The 17,895-nt window shown below is 54.3% G+C and overlaps 1 protein-coding gene across 1 annotated transcript in view; it reads left to right on the top strand.

Moving 5' to 3' along the window:
• Window positions 1-11,678: 11,678 nt before the first annotated feature.
• LOC105484103 (Wnt family member 5B) overlaps window positions 11,679-17,895 on the top strand; it is a 131,037-nt gene continuing 124,820 nt past the window's right edge. The window contains exon 1 of the mRNA XM_011745350.3: window positions 11,679-11,790. Within this exon, the coding sequence (XP_011743652.1) occupies window positions 11,785-11,790 (6 nt within the window). The 5' untranslated portion in view covers window positions 11,679-11,784. The remainder of the gene's footprint in view (window positions 11,791-17,895) is intronic.

Genomic DNA, 17,895 nt, shown 5'->3' with positions numbered 1-17,895 from the left:
AAAAACAAAAAATTAGCCAGGTGTGGTGGTGCACATTTGTAATCCCAGAGACTTGAGAGGCTGAGGCACGAGAATCACATGAACCCAGGAGACAGAGGTTGAAGTGAGCCGAGATCATGCCACTGCACTCCAGCCTAGGTAACTTTTTTTTTTTTTTTGTCTAAAAAAAAAAAAAAAAAAAAGCTGAGGGGAGGGGGACATAGGAGTATGGGTCTACAAGAGATCATCAGCATTTTGCATGAGGACAAAGTGACTAGATGGTACTTCTCTCTCCCAGGCTAGTTCTCTCTTGCCCTGTTCACTCCTTATCTGTTTCTCTCCTATCGCCTCAGGTTTGGGGCACGAAAATCAGCACCTCCAGTACCTTTCTAAGTCTACAAAAACCTATGATATTTATCTGTTCATTCTTCTGTGAGAACACAAAGGTGTTCAAGGCTCATAATTTGAAACATGAAATTTTAAAAATCACTGGATATAATTTCCATCTCTCTTCGGTAATCACCTTTGTCTATATCATCCTCTTTATTTATTTATTAATTCTTTTTAGAGATAGAGTCTCGCTTTGTCACCCGGCTACAGTGCAGTGGCACGATCATAGCTCACTGCAGCCTTCATCTCCCAGGCTTAAGTGATCCTCCTGCCTCAGCCTCCTAAGTAGCTGGGACTATAAGCGTGAGCCACCATGCCTGGCCCTCATCTTCTTTATTGTGGCCAATGCATGAAGTCTCGGAGAGGACTTCTAGGAATGGAGGAATGTTAGGGTCTAATTAGCATTAAAGCTGACTGTCTTTTTTTTTTTTTTGAGACGGAGTCTCGCTCTGTCACTAGGCTGGAGTGCAGTGGCATGATCTCGGCTCACTGCAAGCTCTGCCTCCTGGGTTTGAGTGATTCTCCTGCCTCAGCCTCTGGAGTAGCTGGGACTACAGGCGTGCACCACCATGCCTGGCTAATTTTTTTTTTTTTTTTGTATTTTTAGTAGAGATGAGGTTTCACCATTGTTGGTCAGGATGGTCTCAATCTCTTGACCTCATGATCCACCCACCTCGGCCTCCCAAAGTGCTGGGATTACAGGCATGAGCCACCAAACCTGGCAGTGACTGCTATTTTCTATGAGTTATTTCATTGACCAACACACTTAGGAACCTCAACAATTGACAAAGGATGCTAATGTTAGTTACGTGTTAGGACCCAGATGCCTATACAGTTGTCTAGGGATACCCACTGGGGGATTGGTTCCAGGACCCTGATGATATCAGAATATATCAAAATCTATGAATGCTCAAGTTCCTGATATAAAATGGGATAGTATTTGCATATAACCTACACACATCCTCCCAAATACTTTAAATCATCTCTCGATTACTTATAATACCCAATACAATGTAAATGTGATAGAAGTAGTTGTTATACTGTATTGCTTTTTGTTTATTTTTTTTTTATTGTTGCAGTATTATTTTTTATTTTTAAAAAACATTTTCAGGCTGGGTGCAGTGGCTCACGCCTATAATCCCAGCACTTTGGGAGGCCGAGGCAGGTGGATCACTTGAGCTCAGGAGTTCGCGACCAGCCTGGTCAACATGGTGAAATGCCGTCTCTACTGAAAAAATACAAAAATTAAGCTGGGCATGGTGGCTCACGCCTGTAATCCCAGCACTTTGGGAGGCCGAGGCGGGCAGATTGCCTCAGCTCAGGAGTTAGAGACCAGCCTGGCAACACGGTGAAACCCCATCTCTGCTAAAAATACAAAAAATTAGCCGGGCGTTGCGGTGTGTGCCTATAGTCCCAGCTACTTGTGAGGCTGAGGCAAGATAATCACTTGAACCCAGGAGGTGGAGGCTGCAGTAAGCAAGGATCATGCCACTGCACTCCAGCCTGGGCAACACAGCGAGACTGTGTCTCAAAAAAATAAATTAAAAAAATAAAAATATTGTCAATCTGAGGTTGGTTGACTCTGTGAACATGGGACCACGAATAGGGAGGGCCGACTGTATAAATACATAGAGGGAAAGCATCAGCGAGAGAGGAAGAGTGCCAGGCTAAATGCTTTCAGCTTAACATTTGAATATTTAAAAACTTCAATTGTTAAACAACTGTCCATTACAATGATGCATTTTCACTTATTACTGTTTGTCTCTGGTGATACAATCATTTTTTTCTGAAGCCAAACAAGTGCTTCAGGTAAGACATTCTAGCAAAGCATCACAGCTCATAGGGTGGAATTCAATCGTTTATAAATGCTTTCTTTTTTCTTTTCCGAGACAGAGTTTTACTCTTGTTGTCCAGGCTGGAGTGCAATGGTGTGATCTCAGCTCACTACAACCCCCGCCTCCCGGGTTCAAGTGATTCTCCTGCCTCAGCCTCTCCAGTAGCTGGAATTACAGGCATGCGCCACCACACCTGGCTAATTTTGTATTTTTAGTAGAGAGGGGGTTTCACCATGTTGGCCAGGTTGGTCTCAAACTCCTGACCTCAGGTGATCCGCCGGCCTCGACCTCCCAAAGTGCTGGGATTATAGGCCTGAGCCACAGCGCCCGGCCTATAAATGCTTTTGATAATAATCATAGGTCAGGAGACAAACCATTACTTCCTTGAGACGTCTGGATTACCTGTGGGTTTCCTTGGTCATCCCTGTTAGTACCATTTAGCAAAAGCTAACATGACGGCGGAACCCAGGACTCAGTCTCAGCTCAGGCTGAGCACATCTGGTCTCTAGCAAGACCAAGTAGGAAGAAGCCAGGATGGTGGAAGACCTCGCAGACTCCGGTTCTTGCCCGCCTCTCTGCCCCCGTCTGCTGCAGTGTGGACCCAGGGAACCCAAGTGATGTGTTTCCTGGACCTGGGGCGGGGGTGCCAGGCTCTTCCGGGCTACCCTGTACCTGTGAGCAAACCTCACCCATCCCGCCTCCCCCATCCCGCCTCCCCCATCCCGCCTCCCCCATCCCGCCTCCCCCATCCCGCCTCCCCCATCCCGCCTCCCCCATCCCGCAAGCCTCCCCCATCCCGCCTCCCCCATCCCGCCTCCCCCATCCCGCCTCCCCCATCCCGCAAGCCTCCCCCATCCCTCGCAAACCTCCCCCATCCCCCGCAAGCCTCCCCCATCCCCCGCAAGCCTCCCCCATCCCGCCTCCCCCATCCCGCCTCCCCCATCCCGCCTCCCCCATCCCGCAAGCCTCCCCCATCCCTCGCAAACCTCCCCCATCCCCCGCAAGCCTCCCCCATCCCCCGCAAGCCTCCCCCATCCCGCAAGCCTACCCCATCCCCCGCAAACCTCCCCCATCCCGCCTCCCCCATCCCGCAAGCCTCCCCCATCCCCCGCAAGCCTCCCCCATCCCGCAAGCCTCCCCCATCCCCCGCAAGCCTCCCCCATCCCACAAGCCTCTCCCATCCCTCGCAAGCCTCCCCCATCCCCCGCAAGCCTCCCCCATCCCGCCTCCCCCATCCCGCAAGCCTCCCCCATCCCCCGCAAGCCTCCCCCATCCCGCAAACCTCTCCCATCCCTCGCAAACCTCCCCCATCCCGCAAGCCTCTCCCATCCCTCGCAAGCCTCCCCCATCCCCCGCAAGCCTCCCCCATCCCGCAAGCCTCTCCCATCCCCCACAAGCCTCCCCCATCCCGCAAGCCTCCCCCATTCCCCACAAACCTCTCCCACCCGCAAGCCTCCCCCATCCCGCAAACCTCTCCCATCCCGCAAGCCTCCCCCATCCCACAAGCCTCCCCCATCCCGCAAACCTCTCCCATCCCCGGCAAGCCTCCCCCATCCCGCAAGCCTCTCCCATCCCCCGCAAGCCTCTCCCACCCGCAAACCTCCCCCGTCCCGCAAGCCTCCCCCGTCCCGCAAAACTCTCCCACCCGCAAACCTCCCCCATCCCGCAAACCTCTCCCATCCTGCAAACCTCCCCCATCCCGCAAACCTCACTGGATGCTGGGCCTTTGGGATCCCTGGCCGAGTTGAGGATCAGAATGACCTGTGGAGCCTTAGAAGTCACAGACCAGAGGCACAGCCTTGGAAACTGGATTTTAAACGTTCTTTTCCAGGAGATTCTGATAAACCAGGGACTCAGCCCTCAGTGCCCTAGGAAGCCCCTCAAGGAGCTATTTGTGAGTGAACAACTTTGGGACACCCTCTGGTCACCTGGCACAGGTGTGCCTCCCACACAGGGCAGCCACTTGGGAGTGGTCAGCCTCCCCTGACAGCTGCAGGGGCCACTTTAGTGTCCTTGTGGGAGCGCTGTGGCCATCCTCTCTCCCTTGCCTTGCTGGCCTCTCCTTTGGTATCTGCATTTTCTGTCATCCTAACAGTCTCTGGAGAGGAAGGAAGAAGGGGCTGCCCCCGCTCTGGAATGCCAGCCCCCTGCTGAGTTCCTGGCTCCCTCTCTTCCTTGCTCCCAGGCCCCTCTACCAACGGGAACGGCCAGTGCTCCTGTCTTTATCTCTCTCTGCCCTTGTGCGTGTCTTACTGTGGCTCCCTTATTGTGGAGCACACATCACTCGACCCGAGGACCCCTCCTGCACCCTCCAGTCTGCCCTCTCCTCTTCCTAAACTTGTAGGTCCTGTCTACACAGGTTGCCCACTCTGCCATCTCTCTCGCCTTGCCCTCTGGCCTTCCTATTTATCAGTTCACTTCTTGAAACTGCACCTCCAGCCACCCTGACCTCTAACGCTCCTTACATCCCCGTTTCTTGCTGTCAACACTTGAATACCCGCTTGACCCTTAAAAGTGTCTTGGCGTCAGATTCACCGTCTTCCTCTCAAACCTCCGTGTTTCTCCATCTCCCCTTTGGCTCCATCATAGATTTGCTTACTCTTGGGGAGTATTTAGACCCATGCTCTTTACAGGTGAAGATCCAAGAAGGTGAGTGACCTTCCCCGGGGGAAACCAGCTCCTTAGTAAGAGAGAAGGAAGGAGAAGCTCGGCCCCCACCCTTAGTCCTGATGGCCTTGAGCCGCCAGGGGCTCTGGCACCAGGCATGTGGCCTGGGCATCTGATGTTCATTTCCTTTCCATTTGCTTATGTCCTGGCCCCACCATAAGAGCAAAGCTCCTTGAGGGCAGGGACCCTGTCTCCATTTCCTCTGAAATGTCCCTCAGTATAGAAAGCATTAAAGGGCTTCAGTCGAAGTTGAGATGAGGGAAAAAGAGGAGGCACATGGGGATGTTAGAGTTTCCAAAGGGAAAATGGTATTTCTTCTCAAACATAATTCCAAAGAGTGCCTTGTTTTTTGTCAAGCATTTGAGTAGTTCATTAACAGGATCACATTCATTAGTTTTTCCCGTTTGTTCGCCATTCTTTTGCTTGTTTGCTTGTTTTTAAGAGATGGGGGGGCGGGGAGGGTCTCACTTTGTTGCCCAGGCTGGTCTCAAACCCCTGGCCTCAAGCAATCCTCCCACCTCAGTTTCTCAAAGTGCTGGAATTACAGGCGTGAGCCACCGCACCTGGCCCCCATTTTTCTTTTTATGGGAACTTGACGAGTGGTACTGATGAAATGATGAAACTCTTCCCATTGCAGTTGACTAGAATCTCCAGATTTTGCCAGTTTTCAGTGACACCTTCAACTGCTTCATTCTAGGTATTAGTAAAGCAGAAATTCATTAAAGAGACAATTTAGGACACTGTCTTGGGAGAAAAAAATAGGGATTAAAATCCAGGAGTTCAAGGATAGAGCATTCCATTAGAGTGGACAACAGAAAATGAGGTCATGTCTACCTAATCATAATAATACAATAATTAATACTTATTGAAGATATACTATGTGTAAGAAATAGTACTGGATTCCTTTTTTCTGTTTGTTTTAGACAGGGTCTCACTCTGTCACCCAGGCTGCTGGAGTGCAGTGGTATATAATCACAGCTCACTGCAGCCTCGACCTCCCAAGCTCAGGTGATCCGCTTGCCTCAGCCTCCCGAGCAGCTGGGACTACAGGTGCACGCCAAAACACCCAGCTAATTTTTGTATTTTTTGTCGAGTCAGGGTTTTGCCATGTTGCCCAGGCTGTTCTGGAACTCCTGAGTTCAAGCGATCTGCCCGCCTCAGCCTCCCAGAGTGCTGGGATTACAGGCGTGAGCAGTACTTGGATTCTTTATGTGTATTCTCTGACTTCCCCCATCGCCATAAGTAGGTGATCTTACCACCGCTGTCTTTTAGATGAGAAAACCTGAGGCTTAGAGAGATCAGTGTCTTGCTCAAGATCACACAGGTGGTGAGTCTGAATTTCACCTGTGAGGACTGACCTGGCGCCCTGCTCAGCAGCCATGCTGTCTTCTCCCTGGAGGGGCACTAACTTCTCTTTTGGGGAGAGGTGGTTAGAGGAGAGCCGTCCAAGTGAGATGAGGAAGGCTGTCACCATTCTGATGAATCTCCATTAAGACACAACGAGAGGGCCACTGTATTAGTCCGTTTTCACGTTGCTGATAAAGACACACGTGAGACCGGGCAATTTACAAAAGAAAGAGGTTTAATTGGACTTATGATTCCACATGGCTAGGGAGGCCTCACAATCATGGCAGAAGGCACGGAGGAGCAAAGTCACGTATTTTGTGGTTGGCAGCAGGCAAAAACAGAGCTTGTGCGGGAAAACTTCCGCTTCTAATAACCATCAGATCTCATGAGACTTACTATCAAGAGAACAGCACGGGAAAGACCTGCCCCCATGATTTAATTACCTCCCACCTGGTCCCTCCCACAACATGTGGGAATTCAAGATGAGGTTTGGTTGGGGTACGGCCAAACCATATCGGCCAGGCACAGTGGTGCACACCGGTAATCCCAGCACTTTGGGAGGCCAAGGCCAGAGGATTGCTTGAGCCCAGGAGTTTAAGACCAGCCTGGGCAACATGGCAAAACCCCATCTCTACAAAAAATATAAAAATTAGTTGGGTGTGGTGGCATACACCTGTAGTCCCAGCTACTCAGGAGGCTGAGGTGGGAGGATAGCTTGAGCACGGGAGGTTGAGGCTGCAGTGAGCCATGATCATGCCACTGCTCTCCAGCCTGGGCAACAGATTAAAACCCTGTCGCAAAAAAATAAAAAAAAAAAGAAAAGCAGTGTATAAACTGGTAAGCTCTATGCACATATGAGGTGTTAAGAACTGTCTTCTGCTTTTATAAAAATTCCTTTATGCTGCTGACATCCTGGTGTGATCTTTTCCCTCTAGGGATCCACTGCAGAGCCAGATTAGAACTCATGATAGCAGTTTCCTTCTTATCAGCCCTGCTGCCTTCAGCACTTAGAATTTCCCCAATTGGCTGGGCACAGTGGCTCACACCTAAAATCCCAGCACTTTGGGAGGCCGAGGCGGGCGGATCACGAGGTCAAGAGATTGAGACCATCCTGGCGAACACGGTGAAACCCCGTCTCTACTAAAACTACAAAAAATTAGCCGGGCGTGGGGGCAGGCGCCTGTAGTCCCAGCTACTCAGAAGGCTGAGGCAGGAGAATGGCGTGAACCCGGGAGGCGGAGCTTGCAGTGAGCCAAGATCGCGCCACCGCACTCCAGCCTGGGCGACAGAGCGAGACTCCGTCTCAAAAAAAAAAAAAAAAAAAAAAAAAAAGGAATTCCCCCAATTCAGCTGTCCCAAATTGTCTTGGCTACTGTGAGTCTGTGGTGGTAATCTATGGATAGTGTCTGGATATTTGGGTCAGATGCTACCAGTTTTTAAAAAGCCCTCTTTCTTAGCAAAACTGTGACTTCTATGTTACGTCCAGACAACGAGCAGAAACTGAACACTGAATAACACAATACCACAGGCAATGGGGTCAAATGCCTGTGAAATAGCCGTCGGGATAAAAGGTTTATTAGCTTTGCCGCTCGGTTTTTTTCTGGGCTTTGAAGGCTCATCAGTTCCCCCAAGAAATTTTCTGTGCATCTTAAAGAATACCTTTGAAAGGTGCCAGAGAAGCAGGCTGGGATGGAGTAGTGGGATGCCCTGCAACAGGGGTGCTTTCCTCCTGAACTCAGCAGCAGCTGAACAGCAGTGTTCCTGACGTTCCTCCCCCTGGCACTGGGGGTGGCAAAACGGAGCAGTCAACCAAAGACCATGCCTGAGGCCAGTGCTCAGCCCTAGATGTGCCTGGCAGGAAAGCCCCTGAGATCTAAGCACACAGAGGAGTCTCGGCCTCCTCTCTGACTAGTTCTGATAGGGTTTTTGTTAGACTTTCCTGCTAGGAAGGGACCTCTGAGTGTGGACTGGGGCCTGGGAGGGCATGACCAGGAGCGGGGAGCAGCGTCCTCAATAAAAAGAGCAGTGATCATTACGCATTTGCATAGGGCCAAATATTCTTTCTCTTCTCTTTTTTTCTTCTCTTTCTTCCTTACTTTCTTGCATCCTTTCTTTTTAATCACAAATGCCAAATTGGGATGTGCTTTATTTGGGAGAGAAGGCAAGAGACCCCACCCAACAGTCACAGACAACACATGGGTGAGATTTGTCTGCGTTCCCATCAGTGCTTGCCTTCAGAGCTGGAGGTAGATGCCGCAGCAGTCCGGTGACTCAAGCTATGGGGTGCTCACCACTTCCCTTGGGAAATCTGGCCCACGTCTCTGCTGTCTCCTCATTCAAATGTTTTCCCAGCTACTCAGCCACAAGCTCCTTTCCTGGGGGCACTGCAGCTTCCCTCCCTGTGCCACAAGTTTTGACTCATCTTGGACAGAGACGGTGGGAGGTGGGGGACTTGCAGAGCATTCAGCTGGGGTTGCTGTCGTCTGTCAGTTGCTCTCATCCTAGACTGTCAGCTTGGGGCCAAGCAAAGTCCTCCCTTGTTGCTTGTTCTAGGCTTCAAATCAAAGGTCGGCCTCTCCACACCTCATTCTTCAGACTGTAAACTTCCTGAGGGTGGAACTGGTCTCATTCATCTCTGGGTGTTTAGGGCTCAACAAATGAAGTGAATCTTCAGTTTTTCCCATGTTGCATTCTGGAGTAATCAGGGTCTGGGGACAAGACTTTCCCTTGACCTCCCGCAAAGACCCTAACACCATGGCTGGGCACGGTGGCCCACATCTGTAATCCCAGCACTTTGGGAGGCCGAGGCAGGTGAATCGCTTGAGGTCATGAGTTCGAGACCAGCCTGACCAACACGGTGAAACCCTGTCTCTAGTAAAAATACAAAATTAGCTGGGCATGGTGGCGCACACCTGTAATCTCAGCTATTTGGGAGGTTGAGGCACGAGAATCGCTTGAACCCAGGAGAAGGAGGTTGCAGTGAGCCGAGATTGTGCCACTGCACTCCAGCCTGGTCAACAAGAGCAAAACTCCGTCTCAAAAGAAAAAGAAAAAGAAAAAAAAGACCGTAACACCAGAACTGATGTTTTATTCTGAGGAAGAGAGAAACTGAGCCTGTTTGTGATTTGGCAAAGTGGATTCAAAGCTTTTTTACTTGCTTCAGGCCAACTCTCCTTGTCCCATCTGTCCCCAAAATAAAGCCTTGAACTAGCTTCCTTCCAGCACAGGCAGGCTCCCCACAACAATTATAGGCCATTCATTCATGGCTGCTGAACCTGGTCTCATAAACCCCATTCATTCACTCGGAGGTGAGAAAAGTCACAGTGCACCTCCGGCCCAAGCCAGCACCGTTCCAAAGAAGCCTTGCCCTCTAATTAGTGGGTTATTTGCTACAACAGCTCTTACCCTCCTATTGTAAAATCCAGAGGACAATAGCTCCTTATTGCCTGGCCAGTGTGGTGGGTTCCTGGTTCCATCCATTCCCTGACCCCCCTGCTGCCCCTTCCCCCACTGAAAGGGGGAGGCTGTCACCTTGTGTGGTTACCAATTTTAAAAAGGCAAAGTCTTTGATTAGTACTATTGGATTTTCCCTTCCCTTACTGTACTGCATTCGAAGGCAATTTCTTTAGCAGGGTGACATCCTACTCAGGGAAGAGACTGGGTTTTTCAGAATGTAAAAGCAAAGGGGCCGGGCGCGGTGGCTCAAGCCTGTAATCCCAGCACTTTGGGAGGCCGAGACGGGTGGATCACGAGGTCAGGAGATCGAGACCATCCTGGCTAACACAGTGAAACCCCGTCTCTACTAAAAATACAAAAAAAACTTAGCCGGGCGAGGTGGCAGTCGCCTGTAGTCCCAGCTACTCGGGAGGCTGAGGCAGGAGAATGGCGTGAACCGGGAGGCGGAGCTTGCAGTGAGCTGAGATCCGGCCACTGCACTCCAGCCTGGGTGACAGAGCGAGACTCCGTCTCAAAAAAAAAAAAAAAAAAAAAAAAAAAAAAAAGCAAAGGGGCTGGAGGGCAGGCCTGGGATCCTGCTGGCTACTCTTGATTGGTCCTTGTTACCTGTGTCTGGAGCAGGGACCAGCAGCTCCTGCCTTCACTGGGACCTTATCTCACCCGCTTCGCCTCCTTGGACACCCTCTTGGGCAGTTCACCCAGGGGTGCTATGAGGTTACCTACAAAAGGACATGGGACTTCCAGAAAAGTATTTAAACTTGGATGTGAACTAAGGTCGAGCCCTGGACTCTAGTGACCTTCTCAAGCTATTAGCCCCTTTAGTGACTATGGGCTGGTCGTCGCACTTTTCTGTGCCTCAGTTTCTCCATAAACCGTCAGGAGAATTATGTAGCCCTATATCCATGACAAAAGTATTGAGAGAACACATTTGCCCCTTGAAACCCGCCTGCCTCATTTTCCCCAAACCCAGGGGTCTTTCTGAGCTGGGCGCTGTAGGGAAGGGCCCCGGACTGCGAGCGAGGGGGTGACCTGGGTTTGCAAAGCGGCGAAGTAGTCCCCGGATCATTCTACTCATTTGGGGGATTCAAAGGAGGAGGCGTAGCAAGAAAGCGGAGGACATAACTCTCTTCCCCTCTCAGAGCCTCTGGCCCCGCAGACCCCGGGGTGGGAGCTCGTGCCAGGATCGCGGGGCGCGGGCACGGGCTCCTTGGGCGCCCCGAGGGGGCTGCTGGCCGGGGTAAGACCCGCGGTCTCTTCGGAGGACAGGGTCACGTTCCAGGGGAAGGAGGCGGCGGGCGTGCGGGGCCGGGGGAAGGGGGCCTGGCGGCGGGGACGGACCCCCGGGCCGCTCTGCTCAGGGCCGGAGGGAGCCGCGCGGGAGGCAGGTGCGGAGGTCACGGTCCCAGCGCCCGGAGGAGCCCTCGGGAGGGCGTCGCGGCCCCGCTGGTGGGCAGGAGCGAGCCGGGGCCGGCGCGGCTGCCGGGGGGCGGGGAGGAGGCGCGGGAGGCGGGGCGGAGGCGGCGGCGCCCTCGGGATCCACTCGCCCAGCGCCGGCCCCTGCACTCCCAGCCGCGGCCGCCACCCGCCCCGCAGCCAACTTGGGCCGAAACTTCCCCGGGTCCCGCGCTCCGGAGTCGGGCGCGCAGCCCAGGGAGACCGACGGCGGCCCCCAGGGCCTCCCTCCGCCTCGGCCGCAGGCTCCGCAGCCCCGACCGTCCCCCCGGCCGAGTTCGGGGTCCCCGGCGCGGAGCAGGGAGCCCTCCCGGCGGCAGAAGGGCGCGCGGACTCCGAGCTCCGGGGCTGCCTGGCCGGGCTCCGCTGGCCCCCTCGGAGGCTGCCCCGGCATCGGGGGCTCGAGACGCCGCGGCGGGACCCCGGGAGCCGAGCACGCCCGCCCGCGCCGCCAGCCCCCGCCCCGGCCGCGGATGAGGAGTCGGATGCGGCGGCCCGAGCGGCCGGAGCGCTGAGAGGAGCGGGCAGGGTCTGCCCCGGGCCCCGCCAGCCGCCCCCTGCGCCCCCCGGGCCCGCCGACCCCGCGCAGCCGAGCGCAGGAAGAGCCGGGCCGGGCCGAGCGGCGCCCGGAGCCCGCGGGCCTGACAAGCGGCGGGACATGCAGGTAAGCGCCGGCCTCGCCCCCGGGACGGCCCCGCCGCGGAACCTCGCGCGGCTCCTCCGCCTTCCCGGCCCCGCTGGTCCCCGCCGGGTGGGTCTGCGCGCCGCGGGCGTCGGTCGGGGAGGGCCGGGGAGGGCCGCGGCGGCGACGGCGGGGTCAGGTGGGGGGAAGGGAGTCGCCCCGGGCGGGGCGGCGAACAAAGCTGGGGACCGCCGGGCCCTCGGCGCGGGCAGGTGGGCTCCGGGGGCGGCAGCGCAGGCGGGGCGGGCGCTGCGCGCGGCTGTCCGGGGGGTGGGGCGGGTGGGCCTCCGAGCTTCGCGCTCACTCTCCCGGGTTTGCTCGGGCCCAGCCTGGACCCGCCGCCGAGGTCTGCGCCGGCATCGGGCAGCCCAGCTCCAGGACCACATCTGGATTACTTTACCCGCCAGAAGCGAGTTGCTGCCTGCATTTCTGCCTGGACCGGGCAGGTAGAGCCCGAGTGCCGCTCAGCTTTGTGTTTCTCCGGTGGCTCCAGCGCTCCACGTCCCCGCCGTGGGAGAGGCGGGACGTGACCTCCTCCCTCACCTTCCTGGAGCCTCGGTGGACATGTGGCCAGCGCTCCGGTCGGAGCCAGACTCCGGGAGATTTGCATGCTGCAAATCGTTGGGAGAGGCAATTCGGTTTGCGGGGAGCCTGGCTGGCTCTGTTTTACAGGCAGGGAAACTGAGGCGGCTCCGGCCCTGGGTTGGTTACTCAGCGGAAGGGGTGTGTGTGTCGGGTGTTCCTCTCCACTTTACCCGGGCCCTTCTTCACTGCTTTTGCCACCTGGCCACGTTGGCAACAGCTTCCAGTTGCTACTGCCCTGGGCAGAGGTTCAGCCTGGTACCTGGAGGAGAAAGGCTAGGGATCACAGGATCGATCCCCCACACTGCTCCAGGGGCCCTGGAATGTGCCCATTCACCAGAGCTGCGATGGGGCGTCTGTGCCCATGCCGTCAGTGTGCAGCCGCAAACCCTGGCTCGGCAGGGCAGGGTCAGCTGCTAGCCAGCCACCAGCACTCATCCAAGCACACGGGGGGGACGCTTAGGGAGCCCCCTCCTGTGACCGGCCCCTAAGGCAACAGAGAGCCCAGGCAGCCGCGGGCACGCCCTCAGAGAGCCTAAGGACCCCTTCCTGCACCCAGCCTCTCCTGCCATCCGATTAACCAGCAGAATTCACTTATCAAAGGCAGGACTCCCCATCTCAGACACAGAGGAGTGGATGCCAGACCTGGAGCTTGCACCCACACCCCTGCCTAGGCTCACACATGGGTCCTGGCAAACACACCGACCTGTTAGAGGTGAAAGACTGAGGGCTGGTTTTCCTCCGTCTCAAAATAGTGTCTGTTCTGTCTTTGACACACAAGATTTGTGGTTATAAATAGCAAGAAGGAGGAGGTGTGTCTCCTTGGAAGGACGGCGGTGCTGAAAGGGACCTCTTAGGCACCCTCGTGAGAGGAGTGATGGAGCTGGAGTCTTCATGGTGATGACAAGTCCAGCAGTCCAAGGGAACGGTCACAGTTAAAACCAGGGCTTTTTACTAACAGGTGCAGGTGGCGCGGACAACAGGGCAGGAGGTGAAGGAAGTAAAGGAACCTAAAGCGACAATGGATGGGTCAGTACCCAAGGGCAGCGGGGAGGGACATCTCCCCTTCCCTTTCTCTCTCTTCTTAAAGACAGTCAGGCCAGGGGCGCTCTGTGGGATCTGCCTGCCAGGGGAGCAGGAGCCAGGCTCGGAGGAGCTTGCTGGTCTTTTTCCACCGATGGATTTCGTACTTTCCCAGGCTCTGATATCATATCTATTTGAATATGAATAGGTGAGTGAGGGTGTGTGTCTGTGTGTTTCTCCGGGGTGTCTGAAACCAGTCCCCTCTTTAGTTCATTTGGTGATTGTAATATCACCAGGGGTTTCTTACTGACTTGAAACCACCCTTTTCTGAATTTTTTTCTGTCCAAAAAGCATAAGTTAAAGGGATATCGCCAAAATTGCTGGGAGCCAAATGCTGCAAAAGGAAAAATCTGGGATTCTTCTTCCCTTGTGTATTTCACCCTCTGACTCTAGTGGCAGCTGAAAGATGTTTTGTTTGCTCTTCTTCAAAATCAAGAAAGGCAGGGGACTAGGCTGGTCTGTTCTAATTTTTAATTCTAGGACGGTTCTGCTGGTTTCTGGATTGTTACAGCCTGACTTCTCTAGCATGGAGGAAAGTTTTCACATGAAGTGATAGTCGTTGTCTTCTCTGAAATAGAAACCAGTCAGTTCACAAAAGCTCTCGCGTGTGCGAGAGCTGCTGCTTCTCTCTGGCTCGTTTTCAAACCGCCTGCCATTTGTCTCCTTAATCTTCTAAGCAGGTCTTCAGAGCCCACCTTTGCTCCGGCGCCACTCCCGAATGCAGTCCTCAGAGTGTTTGGTCCTGGTGGTAGTTCCTGGTTGTTTCAGGTCTCTGAAGACACACAGCAGCAATAGATGTAAAACCCCGGGGGCAATGAGAGCACGTCGGAGCTCCAGTTAAGGGCAGCCTTGGCTGGTTTCTGTTGAGCGTCTTCACCGTATCTAGGAGTCCGGAAACATCCAGCAGAGGGACTGTGCATCGATGTTGCTATATAGATGAAAAGACATGCTCATTTTAAATCTGAGCCACCCTTTAAAGTAAAACTAACCTTCTGTCCATCGCTGGGGTGCAGCCTGTGCACTCCCCGAAGCAGCATGCTGGAGGAACCCGGAAAATGGAAGCTGTTTGGTACAGTTCTGACTGGACTGTTCCCTTCAGCGAGAACTGCCCCAACTCTGCCCCAACTCTGTCGAGCACCTGCACAGCCCCTACCAGGCCCTCTCCACCCCTGGCCCGGCTCTGTTTACCTGGCTAAATTTAAACCTCCGCCCCCTCCATCCCAGTTTGACCCACTGGCTTGCGGTCTCGCCACTGGGCTGGCTGCTGCGGCAGCATTTCCTGACTTCTTCGCCCCTGTGGTTGCAGTTTGGTCTTTTTGTGCTGCATGAATCCTCTTCCAGACTTTCTAAAGTTGGTCTCTCTCCCCACTGCTTCTCCACCCATGTGGCTTTCTTCCCAACTCTTTCCTCCTGGTTGATTTGGAACCTGGTTCGGTACTGGGGGAAGATGCTCTCCCCTAACCCTTCCAGACTCTACCTGTCACTTAAGGTCCTCAGGAGGCTGTGCTGACTGTAATCATTGCCCAGCCTGGCTGCCAGGCGGATCCCCTTTGGGTAAGCACATAGGGTGCTGGCAGCAGTGCAGCCCTTAAAGGGACAGGGACGTTCTCTTAGAAGGTCTTTGTCTCCCCAAACCTCCAACTCCCCTAAGAAGCCAACTCACCTGGATGTCCTGTTCTTTGCATCACTGTCTTTTCTTGAGGTTTTGCTGGGGAGTGTGTTTGAGTGGGTGGGGGTGCACACGGTAGCTTCTCTGTGGGTCTCAGTAATATTTTCTTTTCTTTCCTTTTTTTTTTTTTGAGACGGAGTCTCACTCTGTCCCCCTTGCTGGAGTGCAGTGGCCGGATCTCAGCTCACTGCAAGCTCCGCCTCCCGGGTTCAGGCCATTCTCCTGCCTCAGCCTCCCGAGTAGCTGGGACTACAGGCGCCCGCCACCTCGCCCGGCTAGTTTTTTTGTATTTTTTAGTAGAGACGGGGTTTCACTGTGTTAGCCAGGATGGTCTCGATCTCCTGACCTCGTGATCCACCCGTCTCGGCCTCCCAAAGTGCTAGGATTACAGGCTTGAGCCACCGCGCCCGGCCTTTTTTTTTTTTTTTTTTTTTTTTTTTTTTTTTACAGAGTCTTTCTCTGTTGCTCAGGCTAGAGTGCAGTGGTGTGATAATGGCTCACTGCAGCCTCAACCTCCTGGGCTCAAGTGATGCTCTCACCTCAGTCTCCCCAGTGACTGGGACTGTAGGAGGCATGCACCTTCATACGTGGCTAATTTTTTTTTTAATTTTTTTGTATAAATTGGGTTTTGCTATGTTGCCCAGGCTGATCTTGAATTCCTGGGCTTAAGTGATCCTCCTGCCTCAGCCTCCCAAAGTTCTGGGATTATAGACATGGGCCACCTTTCCCGGCCTTGCTTGTCTTTTCTGTAAAGTGAGAGCATTGGGTTAGCTGGTCCCAGAGGCCCCTTCCAGCTGTAACGTCCTGTCACTCTGAACAGCTCCAGCTCTTTCAGGTTTGGGAATCCCTCTGCTGTGGACAGGCCTGGGGTGTCCCCACCAGAGGGCGGGTGGGTGCTCTGGGCCCGCTGCTTTCACAGAGTTACTGTTTCACCAGTCGTGGTCTCAGAGGCAGGGTTTGTGGTCAAGCTGGAGGCTCAGGTTGTGCTCCTGGCTTTGGGCTTGGGCCTGCCAGGGGCCTCTGTGGTTCGCTGGCATCTGGGAGATTATGACAAGCCTCTGTCTCCAGCTTTGGGTGACTTTGGGGCTGGTGCCTGCGTTCCTGGGGGGAGGTACCCCAACCTTTCTTAAAGGGGTGTCCAGTCTCCTCTCCTCTATAGCCTCCTAGAGCCCCAGAAATGCTCACTCCTAAAAGGTTACTCCTGTCTAATTTATACAGTGGATTTCCTGAGGCCTGGGAAATGATAGCTGGCCTTGGCTTAGAAAAGGCAATGGACTCAAAAGTTCCTGGTTTACACACTTTAGCCCCCAAAGGTCACTTTAGAGTTATCTGCAAATGATTAATTGTTGGATTTGCTCTGAGTCCTGTTGGGAAGCAAAAACTATAATATAAAAAATATAATGTTATGAAAAATGTAAAGTAACAAAGCTTTTCTGAGGCCAGCTCGTGGCCATCCTGTTTGCCGCTCTCAGTCTGGCTTCTCTTAGAGAGGTCAGGCCCAGAACCAAAGGTGTGCAGCCGCAGAGCGGCCCTGAGCTCCTGGGCTCTTGCTGGTGTCGTGCCTGCGCTGGTGACACTTTCTGAACTTAACCAGTGGGTGGACATGGGCAAGAAGCCAGTGGCCCCGCACCCATTGCTCTTGCCGGTGAATAGTGGGGCAAAGTTGAGTGCCTGTCATAGACTCCTCCCTAAGGTTATAGATTTCACCCGTATTTGTTGAGAAGTTTCTCCTGAGAAATTTTGAGTAAAGAATTACTGAATTTTCTTAGAAATCTTGTTTGGGGGTATGAGACCTGCAATCAAAGCAATTTAACTTTTAAAGAGATTGTGTATATAAATTGAGAACTAGAATTTGGAGCTCCCCCTTGGGAGTGGGGGCTGGTGAGTGAGTGAGGGAAGAGGGGGCACCGTCAGTTGTGCTGGCAGGGTACACTCGGGGATGAGGCTGGCAGGGTACACTCGGGGACGAGGCTGGCGGGGTGTACTCAGGGACGAGGCTGGCGGGGTACACTCGGGGACGAGGCTGGCGGGGTACACTCGGGGACGAGGCTGGCGGGGTACACTCGGGGACGAGGCTGGCGGGGTGCACTGGGGGACGAGGCTGGCGGGGTGCACTGGGGGACGAGGCTGGCGGGGTGCACTGGGGGACGAGGCTGGCGGGGTGCACTCGGGGACGAGGCTGGCGGGGTGCACTGGGGGACGAGGCTGGCGGGCTGTACTCGGGGACGAGGCTGGCGGGGTGCACTCGGGGACGAGGCTGGCGGGGTGCACTCGGGGACGAGGCTGGCGGGGTGCACTCGGGGACGAGGCTGGCGGGGTGCACTGGGGGACGAGGCTGGCGGGGTGCACTCGGGGACGAGGCTGGCGGGGTGTACTCGGGGACGAGGAGGGCTTTTGAGGCAGACCTCCTGGGTGTGAACCCCAGCACAGCTGTGTCACCTGAGGCAGGGCAGGGTTACCTGACTTCTCTGTGTCTCAGTTTTCTTACTTGTATACTGGAAACAGTAACTTTATACCTATCTCACACGGTTGCTATGTGGTATGTGGTGGCTAGGACTAGTGTACATAAAGCATCTGGACCATGCCTGGAGCTTTGTGGGGCTCTAGACGCAACAGCTTTCATGGCGATACTGATGCGGGCTGGCTGGCACGGCCGCCAGAACTCTTTGGCACCTGCCCTGGACTTGCTCTGCCTTGAAAGATGGAGGCGGCTTTATGTGGGACACTAGCATCACCCACTGTTTATGTCAGCA

Source organism: Macaca nemestrina, chromosome 10 (genome assembly GCF_043159975.1).
Source record: "Macaca nemestrina isolate mMacNem1 chromosome 10, mMacNem.hap1, whole genome shotgun sequence".
Taxonomy (NCBI): Eukaryota; Metazoa; Chordata; class Mammalia; order Primates; family Cercopithecidae; genus Macaca; species Macaca nemestrina.
Note: the sequence above shows the minus strand (reverse complement) of the source record. Positions and strands in the feature narration are given on the sequence as shown.